The sequence below is a fragment of the Mustela nigripes genome, chromosome 2, assembly GCF_022355385.1.
Source record: "Mustela nigripes isolate SB6536 chromosome 2, MUSNIG.SB6536, whole genome shotgun sequence".
Lineage (NCBI taxonomy): Eukaryota > Metazoa > Chordata > Mammalia > Carnivora > Mustelidae > Mustela > Mustela nigripes.
This window is the reverse complement of record NC_081558.1, coordinates 52,573,767-52,588,681: the sequence shown is the minus strand read 5'-3', so window position 1 is coordinate 52,588,681 and position 14,915 is coordinate 52,573,767. Positions and strand designations below refer to the sequence as shown.

General features: G+C 49.4%; 1 protein-coding gene across 3 annotated transcripts in view; it reads right to left on the bottom strand.

Moving 5' to 3' along the window:
* The window catches only part of SLC6A1 (solute carrier family 6 member 1), a 43,664-nt gene that overhangs the window by 4,251 nt on the left and 24,498 nt on the right, over positions 1–14,915 (bottom strand). For all 3 annotated transcript variants that reach the window (XM_059390335.1, XM_059390334.1, XM_059390336.1), the window contains 13 exons: positions 14,427–14,756; positions 13,907–14,038; positions 13,215–13,315; positions 12,224–12,333; positions 10,445–10,577; positions 7,075–7,209; positions 6,749–6,852; positions 6,332–6,456; positions 4,898–5,010; positions 4,371–4,502; positions 2,853–2,955; positions 1,094–1,194; positions 106–273 (listed from right to left, as the gene is read on the bottom strand). In XM_059390335.1, coding sequence (XP_059246318.1) covers positions 106–273; positions 1,094–1,194; positions 2,853–2,955; positions 4,371–4,502; positions 4,898–5,010; positions 6,332–6,456; positions 6,749–6,852; positions 7,075–7,209; positions 10,445–10,577; positions 12,224–12,333; positions 13,215–13,315; positions 13,907–14,038; positions 14,427–14,664 — 1,695 coding nt within the window. In that variant the 5' untranslated portion in view covers positions 14,665–14,756. The remainder of the gene's footprint in view (positions 1–105; positions 274–1,093; positions 1,195–2,852; positions 2,956–4,370; positions 4,503–4,897; positions 5,011–6,331; positions 6,457–6,748; positions 6,853–7,074; positions 7,210–10,444; positions 10,578–12,223; positions 12,334–13,214; positions 13,316–13,906; positions 14,039–14,426; positions 14,757–14,915) is intronic.

Here is a 14,915-nt window from a genome sequence, read left to right as displayed (position 1 = left end):
TTGTCTGTTTCCTAACTAGACTGTGAGCTCCACGAGGGTAGGGGTCGTGCCCAGCACAGTAGGGGAAGGAAACTAAGCAATCTGAAGGGTGAAGAAGGGACTTACCTGCTTCAGGGAGCCCTTTAAGGTGAGGAACATGTAGGCCATGTATCCAGGGATGAGGACCATGGAAGACAGAGCCATGAGCCAGCCCACGCCCTGGCCCCACTTGGGGAAAACGTAGTTTCCCATGGTGAGAGGAGTCATCTGCACAGCACTGAAAATGAAGACACCCTAGGGAGGGGAGAGGAGAGGGGATGGGACACAGTCAGTCTCCCCAGTTGGACAATGAAGACCCCTCCCTAGACTCTGAAGTTGATAGGTCTACTGACCACCTCCCTTGACATGAGGCTGACTCTCACAAGGGTCCAGCCTCGTGGGAATCTGGCACCGAAGGCCACTGTTACTACATAAGACATTTTTGTATGGAATAGAAAAAGGCACCCCTTCTGGGAGAAACAACTTGAAGTTAGTGCCCTCTGCCCACCAGAAAAAGGGATCCTTTCTGGGAGGACAATAAAAAAGGCTCCTCTTCTTCCAAGTTAACCAGCTTGGCAAACAGAGCAAGGGCTGGACTTTAGGCTCTAGTCTGCCATCTGCCGAGTGCACTTGTGCAGGACACAACTTACCCCGTGGCCCAACCCACCCCACGCACTTGGGGCAGCCGTCCCAGGCCTGTTCACATCTCAGCTTCCTCCTGCCTGAAGGAATCAAGGAAGCTGAGAATGAGAGGTCTCCTGGAGCCCACGGCCTTGGGTTTCAGAATCAGGCCCACCTGATTTGAATGCAGCACCAGCTAACAGGGTGACGCTGGCAGCGGGGAGCCTAGGGCCCTCAGCAGTCAAGTGGGGCAAGAAGGCCTATTTTGTTGAGGTTTACGAGGATGATGTAATGTTTCTGGTGTCATGCAGGGCACAGAGCAGATGCTCAGCAAATGGGATGGAGTAGTATTATTAGGGAATGGGCGTTTTTGCCTCCAGAAGTTTCTCTCTGGGCCGGAGTCACTGTAGGGCCTGGCCTGATCCCAACAGGGCTGGCCAGGACTTTTCCTTACCGCCACAATGATTGGGGTGAAGAAGGACCAGCAGAGTTTCCACCAGATGCAGGGCCTGGAGCCAACCATCTCTTGGATGTTGTCATAGAATCGGTTAACACCTGTGACATTCAGAGTGAGAGCAGAAGGGATGAATGAGCTGTGGGCACTGCAGGCTCAAAGTCTCAATCTGCCACTTTCTGGCAGTATGACTGCAGCACGACCTCTAGGAGCTTCAGCCTCTTTGTAATAGCAGCCAGAGCTCTGAGGGGCTCCTTGTTCGCTAAGCACTCAATAACACCCAGCAAGTGGGTTGTGTGAGAAAGCCAGGAACCTCACATGAAAATATCCACCAACAAAAGATTATGCTTATAAAGCGTGTTCTCACCTCTCTGAGTGACCCTCCCACCCAATAGCTAGCCCAGCCATTCCTTCAAAGCTCTGCTGGACAGAGCGGTTTTCCCCAGAGCTCTGATGCTATAAGCAACTGGAGATAGGCTGCAAAGAAGAACCACAAATATTGCAAAACACCACCAGTGTCATGAAGTTTCCAAGACTGTTACTGGCCATCCCTCAGGTTCTGTGCAAAGCCCCTTACCCAGCAAGGAAACTGATTTGAGGGGAGAGAGGATGACAAGGAGGGGTAGATGGAAAAAGAAAAAAAAAGTACAGTGAATATCAAGGACCAAGGAAAACATTTCAAACACATTGTCTTGCTGGGATAATCAAAGCGCAGGGAAGGACAGCCTTTTGACTATTGTGCAGGGGGGATTTAGAAACTCAGGCCACAAAATAAATAAAATCATTGTTTCTTCCATTTTTTGTTCTAAGGGAGTGTGTACCTTTCACCATAGCCCCATTTTTGTTAAATATTTCACTTTGGACTTTTTCTTTTGTAGTTTTGGTGTCACTTTTTCTAGATAAAATCTCAAACCCTCTTATCCCCAAATTTATGAAGACATTTTGGCTCCCACTTTAAATGAATTTATTTAACCCGTCTAATGGTGTCTCCTAAATACAAGACCCCCCTGCTAACTTCATTAGATTGCTGTGAGGACTGAAAACAGTTGACCCCTGAACAAAGTGGCAGCTAGGGCCACTGACTGCCCCCCCAACTGATGCAGTCGAAATCCACATGTAACTTCTGACTCCCCCAAAACAGCCACCAATAGCCTACTGTTGACTAGAAGCCTTACCAATACCAAACAATTGATTAATACATACTTCGTATGTTCTATGTGTTATATACCGTGTTCTTGCAATAAAGTCAGCTAGAGAAAAAGAAATGTTATTAAGAAAATCCCAAGGAGGGGCGCCTGGGTGGTTCAGTGGGTTAAAGCCTCTGCCTTTGGCTGGAGTCATGATCCCAGGGTGCTGGGATGGAGCCCCACATCAGGCTCTCTTCTCGGCGGGGAGCCTGCTTTCTTCTCTCTCTCTGCCTGCTTCTCTGCCTACTTGTGATTTCTCTGTCAAATAAATAAATAAAATATTAAAAAAAAAAAAGAAAAAGAAAATCCTAAGGAAGAGAAATTACCTGTAGAGTACTATTTTGTATCAAAATGAGTACGAAAAAATACTGTATTGCATTTACACACACAACAAGAAGGCTGTGCTGTTGCAGCTCGGGTTGTTCAAGGGTCAGTTGTCAGCTAATGTACAGAAAGGTCTTGGTATTCAAGCTCTATCTGTTGAATGACGATTGAAGAAATGAATGAATGAATGAATGAATGAATGGAGGGATTAGGGAGGGGGGGAAGGAAGGAGGAGGGTGGACACTCACCATAAAACCAGGAAATGGAGACACATTCGAAGAACACGAGGAATAGCAGGCTCATACCACTGGCAGAGTAGTAATCAAACAGTTTGAAGACATAGATGCCCCCCTAAAAGAGGAAAAGCAGTGAAGGGGTCCACTTCCCACGGGGGCCCAAAACACTCAGTTCACAGCCAACAGGGGCTCTGCAGTCTGGCGAGGTATATGTGAGATAAACACTGCAGCGAGGAGGCTTAAGGGAAGACTAAAAGAAGCGCGAGAGCCGAGTAACTAGGAGATGGTGTGATCATTGACTCCCTGGGAATTGGGAAGAAAATGTCCGGGGAAGAGAAATGCCCCATTTCTGGGAATGCTGGACTAAAAGAGGAGCTAGATATCAAGGCCATCTCTCCACAAAGTTAAACCAGTTATGTCTTCTTTCTGCTTAAAACCTTCCATGGCTTTAAAAGGACATAAATTTAACACATCAAAAAGTTGAGAGAATAAAATAAAACGCAAAATACAAATGGCTTTGTCCTCTAAGTTCTTGCATGATCTGTTTCTGTTCCCTTTACTTATCTGATCACTCCCTCTGCCCCTCAAACTTAACATGCCCATGCCTACCTCAGGGTCTTTGCACCTGCTATGCTCATCTTCCCATGGCTGTCTCTTCATCATCATTTCAGTCTTAGCTCAACTGCCACTTCCTCAGAGGGCCCTCTCCTGATGACTTTGTCTGAGGTAGCATCCCTCCCACCCTCACTGGTCATTCCCTGTCTCATTATCATCTTTTCTTCATGGCACTGAACACACTCTGAGATGATTTAATTTGTCAGTCTTGTCCACCAAAGCATAAGCTCTAAGAGAGCAGATATTGTGTCTGTCCCGTTAACTGCTGAATCTCCAAGGTCATGACAGGCCCATGGTGAGTGTTTAACAACCATGAAGGAATAAACGGACAAATTAATAATATTCTGGGGATGAACAGTATTTGAATCCAGGGGTAGTTCTGTGGATCATAAAGCAGACCCACAGGGCTGAGTTCATGGCTTTCAGGTCATTTATGTTTGCTGTACAATTCATCGGTTATGTGTTTGCCTTCTGGCTAGACCAGGAGGGCCTTGAATGCGGAGAGGACTGATCATCAATATCAATAGTAAAAGAAAAGTGGGAACAAGAAGAAGAGGGCAGTGTCAATGTCAAAGGCCCAACTCCAAATGGACTGTCTAATTTTTGTGTGTTTTTAAAAAACTCAGTTCTTGTATCCCCTCCTCCTGGAAGCAGTCCTGAGTGCCCCAGGCTGAGTTAGGGGCTGTATTCTCCAGCTGTGTCTTATCTTTTCTAGCTCAGTATCTGTGTCTCCCACCCTCTCACCTTGAGGACAGGGTCCCCATCTGCCTCGCTGCTGTTTGTACAGGACTTGGGACAGAGACGGTGCTCAAGGAACAGAAGAAGGGTCGGATGGCATGAGGCTGGGGTAGAGAGGACCTGGGAGTGGGCCTGGGGGCAGTGCACCAGAGGTGTGCTCGGGGCGGGTGAGCTCACCTGGGTGATGTTGGAGAGGCCAATCAGGTAGGAGACGATGCAGACAGCCGCGATGAAGAGCTCCCTGCGGTTGCGGAGGAGCCTGGGGTACTCATCCACCAGGGCCGTGATGAAGCCCTCCACGGTGCAGAACTTCAAGGGAGGAAGAAGGTCAGCCAAGTGTGGCAGATCCCAGCCCCGACCCACCCAGGGCTTGACTCTCTGGGGCAAGACCAAAGGGGTCTGGCATTCTCGGGACGGTAGAGCCAGAGAAGCCCCAGGATCCAGGCCTGATTCTGCCTCTGCCTCTCTTTGTGACCTCAGGAGAGTCCCTTCCTTCTGGACATCAGTTTCCCGAGATGGAAAATGCGGAAGGTGGTTGAGCTGCTCTACCCTAAAGTCTCATGTGGAACAGTCTAGGGGTCTGAAACTCTTGGTCATCTTCCTTTGGGCCCAAGACAATGGCCAATGGCCTCCTCTCCCTGCTTGTTCCCAGACCAGCAAGGCTGGGTGGGGGCTCCACCAGGTGCCAGGGAGGGCGTCCTCACCTGGCTGTCAATGCCCAGCATCAGCAGCATTGAGAAAAAGAGGATGGCCCAGAGGGGAGAGATGGGCAGCTGGGTCACCGCCTCTGGGTATGCCAGGAACGCCAATCCAGGGCCTGTGGAGGAAAGGATCAAAAAGAAGCCAAAAAAATAAAAAATTAAAAAAAAAAAAAAAAGGGGAAGAAAAGTACTGAGCACCTACAGCATACCCCCCACTTTCTAAACTTTATTGCATTTCATCTTCAGAGTAAATTTTTGGGTGAGTGTTGTCAGCACCCCCTTTCCTAGGTGAGGATACAGAGTGTGCGTGAGTGGGGGAGGTGGTAGTGTTGGGTCCAGAAGCCAGGGCACCGGTGAGATGAAAGGATGGACTGTGACAGGGATGGTGATAGTGCAGAGAGGGGGCCAGATGGAGAGATACTAAGGAGGTGGAATGGGCAGGTCCTGGTATTGGTTGATTTGTAGAGTGAAGGTGAAGGAAAGGTCCAGGATGATGCTGGGGCTGTCCTGGATACAGGACTTTGGCACTCTCTGCTGCAGTGGGGAGCACAGGGAAGAAGTAAGTTTAAGGAGGTCAGTTTGGGACATACTATGTTTGAGTGTCTGGGTCCGGGTTAGTCAAGAGAGGAGGAGAACCACTGGAAGGAGAAGGAAAGAAATTGTAAGCTCTCTAGGTCTGGCTCAGGAAAGAGGGGTGGTGGTTGGGGAATGCCAGAGAAATGAGCTAGCCCTTGTAGAGAAGATGAGGACATCAGTGGAGAAAGGTCCTTTCCACATGAGCAGCCCAGTTCTCCGTGATGGGGAAGGGGCTAGTCCCATTGCCTCCCCAAGTCTCAGGGCCTCTGCTGTATACAGATTGGGTCCCTCCTGCTCACTGCTTTCCCAGCTGAGCCTGGGGCTCTCCTCGGACCCTACAGCATTGCTGACTATTTGGTGAGAACATATCTGGAATGGGACTAAAGCAAAGATTTAAGCATGTCTGAGTTGGAAGGTTTATATCTCGGGGGCAAGAGTTGGTCCTCTCCCTGCAAAAGGCAGGATTGTGCTGGAAGTGCCAGTATGGGCAGGTGATTAAGAGCCCAAGCTTTTTGATCAGCCAGGTCTGTGCTCAACTCTAGTTCCATCACCTCTCTAGCTTGGTGAACATGGTCCCTGGGCCTCATTTCCTCACCTTGTAAAGGGAATAAAAAAACATGGACTCCACGGTTTTGGATAGTTTCACATAAAATGCTCCCTGCTCTGGTACCTAGTGATGCTCCCAGCCCTGGAGCCAACACACTACACTCATCCCTGTCTCACCGTCCTTCTACAGGCTTTTCTCTCTGTCAACACGCTCATCCTCTGGCTCCCACTGGTGAGGGCGATAATGACCACAGAAGCCCACGTGTTAGCCCCTCCCACCCCAGGAGCCCCGGCCCTTCCATGTGTAGCGCTGACCTGAGGCCGCCACGTCAGCAATGGACCTCTTGGTGACATGGGCCATGAAGCCCACGATGGAGAAGATGACAAATCCCGCGAACATGCTGGTGCATGAATTGATACAGCAGACAATGATGGAGTCCCTGCAGAGAAGAAAGGGTGGACTCAGGGACGGTGGGGCTGGCAAAGGAGGTGAGCTAGGAGCAGTGGCAGCGAGGGACAAGCGGCAAGGGCAGAAGAGGGTGCCTGGGAGCAAAGCCGCAGGGCCGGAGGGAGGGTGCCCCCACCCCACCCAGGGAGCTGGTGGAAAGAGTGGAAAGAGTGGAAGTGCCATAAGAATACCCCCCGGGGCGGGGTCTATAAGGGGCGTGGCTGCGGGAGGCGTGGCGCTGGAGGGGCGTGGCCAGGAAGAAAGGGGCCCCTGGGCTCTCACACCTGTAGACATTGTTGTGGAAAGAATTATAGCTCCCAAGAGCGATCAGGGATCCCAGGCCCAGTCCGTAGGAGAAGAAAATCTGGGTTGCCGCATCCAGCCACACCTATAGGTAGAAGGAACAAAAAACAGTCAAAATTATGATCCTAGCCACCGGGCCCCATGGCCCTTTACATGTAACCAGCTGTACCTGGCAACCATCTCCGTTTACATATGAGGTTAGAGAGGTCCAATGACTTATATCCTAAAGCTGGTAAATAGTGGCTCAGGACTCATGCAGGCCCTTAACTCAGCCGCTGGGGGCCAGGAACCTGGGAAGGCCACTCACCTCTGAGTCGGACAGCTTGCGGAAGTTGGGTGTGATGTAGAAGAGGATGCCCTCCTTGGCCCCAGGCAGCGTAACTCCACGGAAGAACAGGATGATGAGCATGATGTAGGGATAGGTGGCGGAGAAGTAAACCACCTGGGGGTAAAGTTGACAACGATGCCCCCTCCAGTGCGCCCATTCTTGTCCTCCCCCCACTTCACTGACATCCGTGTCCGTTGTGGCCCTGGGCTTACTCCCAGTTCGTCTTCCTCCAGGAAACCTTCCTGGATTCCTAACTGACTGTGTTTATCCACTTTTCTGAGGCCTCTCCTTAGAATCTCAACCAACCAGCTCAGCACCTGATTTTCCCTCCCCCCCTACCCCTCCTTTATTTTTTGACTTTTGTCTAAATTGTTCAAGTAAAACATGGTGTCAGGAAAAATTTCAAGTTACACACACACACACACACACACACACACTTAAAGTTCCCTTCAGCAGCCCCTAGAATTTAAGTTATGTGAAGGAGAGGGCTTTCTTGTTCACCTCTGTTTTCCCAGTGCCTAGAACAATCCACAGTTTATAGGAGACACTTAATAAATGCCTAATACATAAATGCATGGATGTTAACATTTTAATGTTCCTCTTTTGAGACTTTGTTATGCATGTATGATCATATTTTCTTACAAGATGATGCTCCAATTATGTGCTTGCTTTCTCATTTAACATGTTTAAAATTAAAAAAAAACAGTGCATACTTAATTTCTTGTTTACTAAACATTGTTTTATTGTCTCATAACAATGTGGTTTTTAATTATGCAAAATAGTCCTCCAGGAGGTTCTACCATCCTCTTTAAAATCTCTCCTACTGTTATCCATTCATGTGAATCTCACTAATACTATATTGGAAACCCCTGTGTATAAAACTTGATCTACAAAATTATTATACCATTCTTGGGAAAATTTTCTAGAAGTAGAATTACTGACTAAAAGGGATGAACCTCTCCATGGCTTATGATTCATATTGCCTAATTATCTTCCAGAAAGGGAACTTCGTCTAGCATTTCAGAGCACACCTTCCCCACAAAGTTGCCAGCACTGAGTATAATAATTAAAAACATTTTTTTTGCCAAATTGATAATCAAAAGACTAATGTCATTGTCTGAATGTCTGAAATGACATTTCTTTGTTTGCTGTTGTGAAAGAGCCATTTTCAAGTTTAATAACCCTTGTTATCTCACAGTCTGATGTGACCCTATTTTCTGGGCAGCATGAACTGTTCTCTGGGTTAGGTTCATTTCCCTGGTTGGATCGAGATTCTTCAGGGTTAGGAAAGGAAGCCAAGATCCACTAGAAAAGCCACTGATCTTGGAATTAGGAAAAGGAAATTCAAAACCATTTGTGGCACCTATAAGCTGTGTGACATTGGGTCAATTTCTTATCCTCTCTGACCCTTGTTCTTTCTGGTCTGGAAAATGGATACAATCAACCTGCCTACTCAGAAAGGTCAGTTGTATGAGAATATAGAGCATGCCTAATATATATTGCTTAGGTCTTGCACTTGAATCTATCTTCCATGTTTAGTATGGAGCCAAGTATGTAGAAGATGCTTAATAAATATTTACTGATGGCTTAGATGACTCAGTCAAAAGACAATTGATACCATGTATTGTCTACCTACTAGGTGCTACATATTCCACATAGATTATTCTCCTCAGTCTTTATGCCAACCTTTGTAAGGTATTATTATTGTACCCATTTAACAGATAAGGAAACTGAGGCACAGAGAGTTGACATGACTTGCCCAAGCACACATAGCTAGGTATTGGAAGACTGAGACTCAAGCTCTGGTCTATCTCTTGTAGAGGCTTTAGGCTCTATATTCTTCTGCTTCTTAAATTTGGGTTCGGAGACACCTGTGCCTTCCTCCTGCCTGTTAAAATAGGGATGCATCAGAGAGGTTTAGACACCGGCTTCAGATCTGAGAACTGGTAAGTCCATAGGTCCCACCAGACTGGAATTGGGCACTTATTTCATCAGTCATATTCATGTCCAAGTATGGCATTTGCGAAGATTCTGTTTTGTTCATATCAGCTTGGGTAGTCTGAACCTCCCTGCTCCAGCATGATTCAGTTCAAATTCCTTCTCTCTCTTACTTGCTGTCAGAACTCAGGTTTCCTCTAAGTCTCCCTCAGGCCAGGGTCCAGTGAGGGCCTGGGCTACCTTCTGTCCCTACACCCCTGGGGTGCAGCTTTAAGAGGAAAAGGGTGGGAGTGAAGCCAGGCCCCTCCCCCTAACTTAATTGGAAAGATCCCCAGGTGTCCCCAGGCTGGACCCCCAGCTTGACCTGGTTCTGCCCTTACCAATATTAAAAACAAAAACAAATGCATTTCCTCTTGTTAGCTACCAAGTGCTTTAACCAATCCCATTCGATTTGACTCTCCTGGCAAACAAACAGATAAGCCCCATTCTTCAGAGGAGGAAACTGAGTTTCAGAGAGGTGAAGTGATCTGCCTGAGGCCACCTAGCCAAGTTAACAGCCAAGCTGGGATCTGAACTCAGGACTATTTCAGTACAAAGCCTGAGAATTTAACCATTCATTGATCCATCTCTGTTCCTCCTCCAAGGCTGGGATGTGGAATGTTCATCTCTGGATCACCCTGGAACAAAACCTGGTATGGTGGCTGTTGGAGCCAATTCCACATTAAAACCTGTTAAACCCCTAGGGCTTGTCTGGGCCTACTTAGCCATAGTGACTCCATAATGCCTAGGTAGCCATTTTGTTGTTACCAGTTCTGGCATCAGTTAACCGTTTAACCATTGCCAAAACACATACCTAAAACAAGTCCATTTTGTTGTTTAATAAACGCCTCAGCAGTTCTGGGTAACCATTACTAAAACACACAGGTAGGAGACATCCAATCAGCCAAAGCCACATACGTAGAGGTCTGAGGTTGTGCCCTATAAAACTGTAAGACCAAGGCGGGGTCGCTCTCTTCGGAGGCGGCCCTGGCTGGTCAGTCTGACTTCTAATGCTTGGCATAGAATAAAGCTTTACATAACTTTCACTTAGCCTCAGTCTCGTTCCTTTGATAATGGACCCATCAGTGGCAATGCTCAGGGACAGTCTGCTCAATGGTCCTTGAGCAAAGTTTACTATTTTGTGATGGCTCTGTGTAACTGACTTACATTATTGCATTTCATCCTCACACTGCCCAGAAGGTAGGTAATGTTATTATTCCCATATTACAGGAAAGAAAACCAAGGCAGGGCAGGATGTAGGGACCTGCTGCACTCCAGGTTCAGTGGGGTTCCTGGAAGTGCAGACTCCTTGTGCAGGACGGAAATCCCCTTGTAGTCCCATTCTCTGGTCCCCACTGTGCACATATCTTACCTTTCCAGTCCAGCCAACACCCTTCCAGATACAGAAATACACAAGGATCCAGGCGATGGCCAGGGTAATGGCCAGAGGCCAGCGGATCTGTCCTGGCTTATCCAGCCCATCTGTCATCTGGTGCATGTTCCGCCTGGTGGAATAGTGGAAGGAGCAGAAAGTCACATGGGGCTGGTGGGAGCTGAAATGGCCTCGGGGTGCCCAGGTAGTGATATCCTCCGCTGTGACCGTGCTGACATCTGTGATCAGTGAGACCCAGGAGCTGGCAGGAGACTGTGGGGTCCATTATACTAACCGGTAGAAGTGTTATTTGCTCAAGGGACCTGATGGTTCCTTATTTTGTCCAGGATTATTGCTCACCTGTTTGGTTGCTGGTACCCTCCTAGCAAGACCCTCACCTTCACTTTTGCTCTATCCCCACTCCAGCTCCAGGGACCCTTCTAAATCATATGTCTGACTGTGTCCCCTCCTGCTCAAAACCCTACAATGAATAGCATCCTACTGTCCTCAGGATGAAGCCCAACCTCCCCAGGTCAACCCTGCAAGGCTCTCTGAGCTTACCCTGCTTCTCTCTCCAGTCTCAGCTCTCCCTGAAACCCCTCCAACGCTCATCAGACTGATGACTCCCATTCCCTCACCCATGCTTGGCTTGCTGTCACCTGCCTCCAAGCCTTCATGCATTCTCTTCCTCTTGCCAACACTGGTCTCACCTATGTGGTTTTCACCTTAGACATCGCTCCTCACCTGGGCTAGTCCAGGTACCATCTTGGGGTCCCTACAGTCCCCTGTGCATCCCCTCCTGTTAGTACTGGTCATCTGGCGTTGCCACTCTGCTTGTTTGCTTTTGTTTGCCATGTCTCTAACCAGAATGCACATAGTAGGTGTTCAAGAAACGTTTATTGACTACATGGTTCAATGCAGTGCTGAAGGTGCGTTAGAGAATTGTATGTGGCACATGCTGGAAAGAAGAAGCAGCCGGAGAAGAATTTGATTCTTATTTGTAAGGAGGTAGCCTCATTAAGGACATTTCTGCACAAAGAGACTCGCATCATGTGTTCTGACAGCTCCTGAGTATGGCTCCTCCTGGCAGCTTATGCAAGGTGCCGTGGAACCTTCCTGGGTGCTCCCAGACCCTTGCAAGCTGCCCAGCACAGATGCTTCCTTCATGCCAAAGAGACTTGGATCCCAAGACCTCCTTTTGTAAAATCAATACCTCAACACACATCTACAATGTGCTCTTCTGAAGATACAATCAGCACAGCCCTCACTATGAACCGTGTGTGCGTACTTGTGGATGTGTGTGTGTGTGTGTGTGCACATGCCTTTATTCCAAACATCTCTGCGTTTCTCAGTAGAGTGGACTGGTTTTCCGGATGAACTGAGATTTCATTGGCCTGTCCTAGCGATTCTTCTTGACCTGTGCTATTGCCCTCCAGCAGTATACCCTCCACCCTCTCCACCCTGCTCCGTGTCCCAGGAGGCTGGCTGCTGGGGCTACCTCATTGGCTCCCTGGCCCTTTGGCTTCTAAGTAGGTTTGACGGATGGCAGGAGTCACTGGGCAGAGGAGCAAGAAGGCAGGAATTCATTCTCTCTAGCTTGTGTCTAGTGGCCCTTTCCACAGCCCAGCTCTCTACAGGGGAAGAGAAGGCTTCACTATCTCTTGTTTCTCCCTGAGGCTGGAACACTTCACCAGCTCCCATTACCTTTTTGAGGGTGCCTCTGTCTCCTGCTGGCCCTGGCTGACAGGCACCCCCTACCTCTGACAGCCCCACACTTACTCCCAGAACTCAACCACGGCGCTGGTCATGTTGGTGGTGTTGACAACAGTGTAGTTGGAGAAGCAGCGGTCTGTGTTCCAGGGGTTGTCGCACTGTTTCCATGGCAGCGTCTGCAAAGGCACAGTGGCAGAGACAAGGTCTGCTGAGCCCCCAGGGGATGGCAACAGTGGTCTCAGTGCACTTTGTCCATCCTCACCGTCCTCTGAGCCTCTTCCAAGCCATCCATGATCTCACCTCCCCTTCCCAACAGCTCCCAGATGCAGGTCATATTGAGATACCCATTTTGGGGATCAGAGAGGGGGAACCACTTGCTTGAGATCACACAGCTCCTGAGTGTCAGAGTTGAAATTTGAACCTTGATCATTTCGCTTTGAAAATCAGCTTTCCAAGCTGTGCTGTAACTTCTTGTGTGTTTGCCCTGGGGCCACTTCCCAGCTCTGTGACCTCAGGTAAGAGATCCCACCTGTTTGACACTCTGCACACCGATGTTAACAGTGACCACTGAACGGTGCTTGTTCTTTGTGAGGTACAGTGCTAAGCCCTTTACACATATTTACTCCTTAGTCCTCACAACAACTCTATGCAGCAGGTTTCATTTTCACCATCATTTTATAAATAAGGGCTCTGTGGCTCAGAGAGGTTAAGTCTCTTTTCCAAAGTTGAATAGCTGGTATATACTGGGGTCAGGATTCAAACCCAGGCAGTCTTGAGTCCACACGAAATGAGCTAACAACAGCTACCTTAAGAGGGGGAGTCAGGAGGATTAGAAGTCAGTCCACACAAAGCCCATGGCTCAGGGTCTGGCCTGGAGCAGGTGCTTGGTTCACAGTGCTACAACTTGTGGGGACACAGGGGCTGCTGAAGACACACCATCCCACCCCTCTCCCCCAACCCAAGGAACAGCCCTATTAGCAGAATGGTAGTCCAGCGGATGGAGGGTGGGCTCTGGGTTTGGCTCCTTCTGGAAGGAGCGGTCCAAGGGGCCACTCACTGTGGTGAAGGAATTGTACAGGTAGTAGATGGCCCAGGAGATGATAACGATGTAATAGATGTTCAACCAGAATGACAGCACAGCAGCGGCAAGGCCCACACCTGCGGGTGGACACGGCATCATGACATTGGTCTAACAGAGCAATAACAGTAACTACCCTAGGAAGTGTCATTCTTATTTTCCATGATGTCCACCAGGTCACTGGACCTTGGAAACAGGTGTTATGGAGGCACTGAGGCTAAGAGAGAGGGAGAGACTTAGCTAAGGTCACACACATCTGGCAAGGGAGGACTTGGGTCTGGGGCCTAGCACTGGCAGGTTGCAAGTGGGGTGGGGGTCTTGGCTTGCCAGGCCCTCCATGTATCCATCTGAGGGTCTGTCGAGCAATTGAGCAAGGAAGCAAAGAAAGTCGTACCCAGCCCTGGCTGGGGAAATGAGCTTACAGGACAGGGCAGGCTGATGTGTGTACAGGGGCGGGGGGGCGGGTGGTCGTCTCTGGATTGGGGCCTCCTGTCCACCTAGATCCTAGCTGGGGCTGCCATCTGCCACCTGGCCCCTTTGAGGGCTCCACTCTGTTCAGAAGTGAGCAAGGTCCCTCTCTCCAGGAGGGCTGAGAGTGTCGGGATGGCCCTGGTTTCACCACAGTTCTGTGGGCAAGAGCACTGCCACGTGGCCCCATTCTGCAGACTTACCCTTGAACATGGGGGCCAGCTTCCACACCCCCAGGCCTCCAATGGATGTGTACTGGCCCAGGGAGCACTCCAGCAGGAAGAGTGGGACCCCCGCAAAGATGAGTGTCAGGAAGTAGGGGATCAGGAAGGCCCCTGTGGGGGAGAGAAGAGAGATGCTCATGGTCCCAAAGCTTTGGAGAAGCCCCATTCAGAGAGAGCATAATGGCGGGGCATTTTAGGGTCCCAGCCACAATCTCCCTACCCTCTGCCTTCAGAGTAGCACCCACAGCCAAAATCCAGTCCAGGATGTCCTTTGCTCAAACTACATCCCTTGTTCTTTGCAAAATGAAGAGGTGAACTGTTTGGTATTGTTAACAAAGGGCAATTGTCCTTTGGGAAACTTTTGGTAAAGGGACAAAAACAGGAAATGGTACCTGGTCTTTAGGGGGCCCTTCCCCTAAGTTTCCCTCAGAAAATGCCCAAGTGTGACACTCTTCAAGGGGTCCAGACCCAGCTGGGATGTGGCCAGGACAGCACCTACCACCACCGTTTTTGCCGCAGAGATAGGGGAATCTCCAGACGTTGCCCAGGCCGATGGCATAGCCCACACACGACATGAGGAAGTCAAAGCGGCCCTTCCATGTGTCCCGGTCTGGAAGGTCTGCTGCCTTCTTCTGCACCTTGACCACCAGAGTTTTGGGCTTGTCATTGGCCATGGGGGCCTCGCTGACCTCTGTGGAGATCTGCCCGTCGGCCACCTTGCTGCCATTGGTTGCCATGTCTCGGAGTTTGGACACAGAAGTCCTGGCAGATGGACGTGTGACGTCTGCCCCAGTCCACGCAGACAGCAGTTTTGCGGCTCAGGGTCACCCTAGGAGAACAGAGGGATGGGGTGACAGGCACGGAAGAGTGGCCAAATCCTGAAGTTGTCCCAAAATAACAAGAATAAAATGGCCCACAAACCAACCAGGGGTCAGAGAAGGCTCTCTCATCACCCTCTTTCTCCTGGAGGAAGCACAGTGCCTTCTGT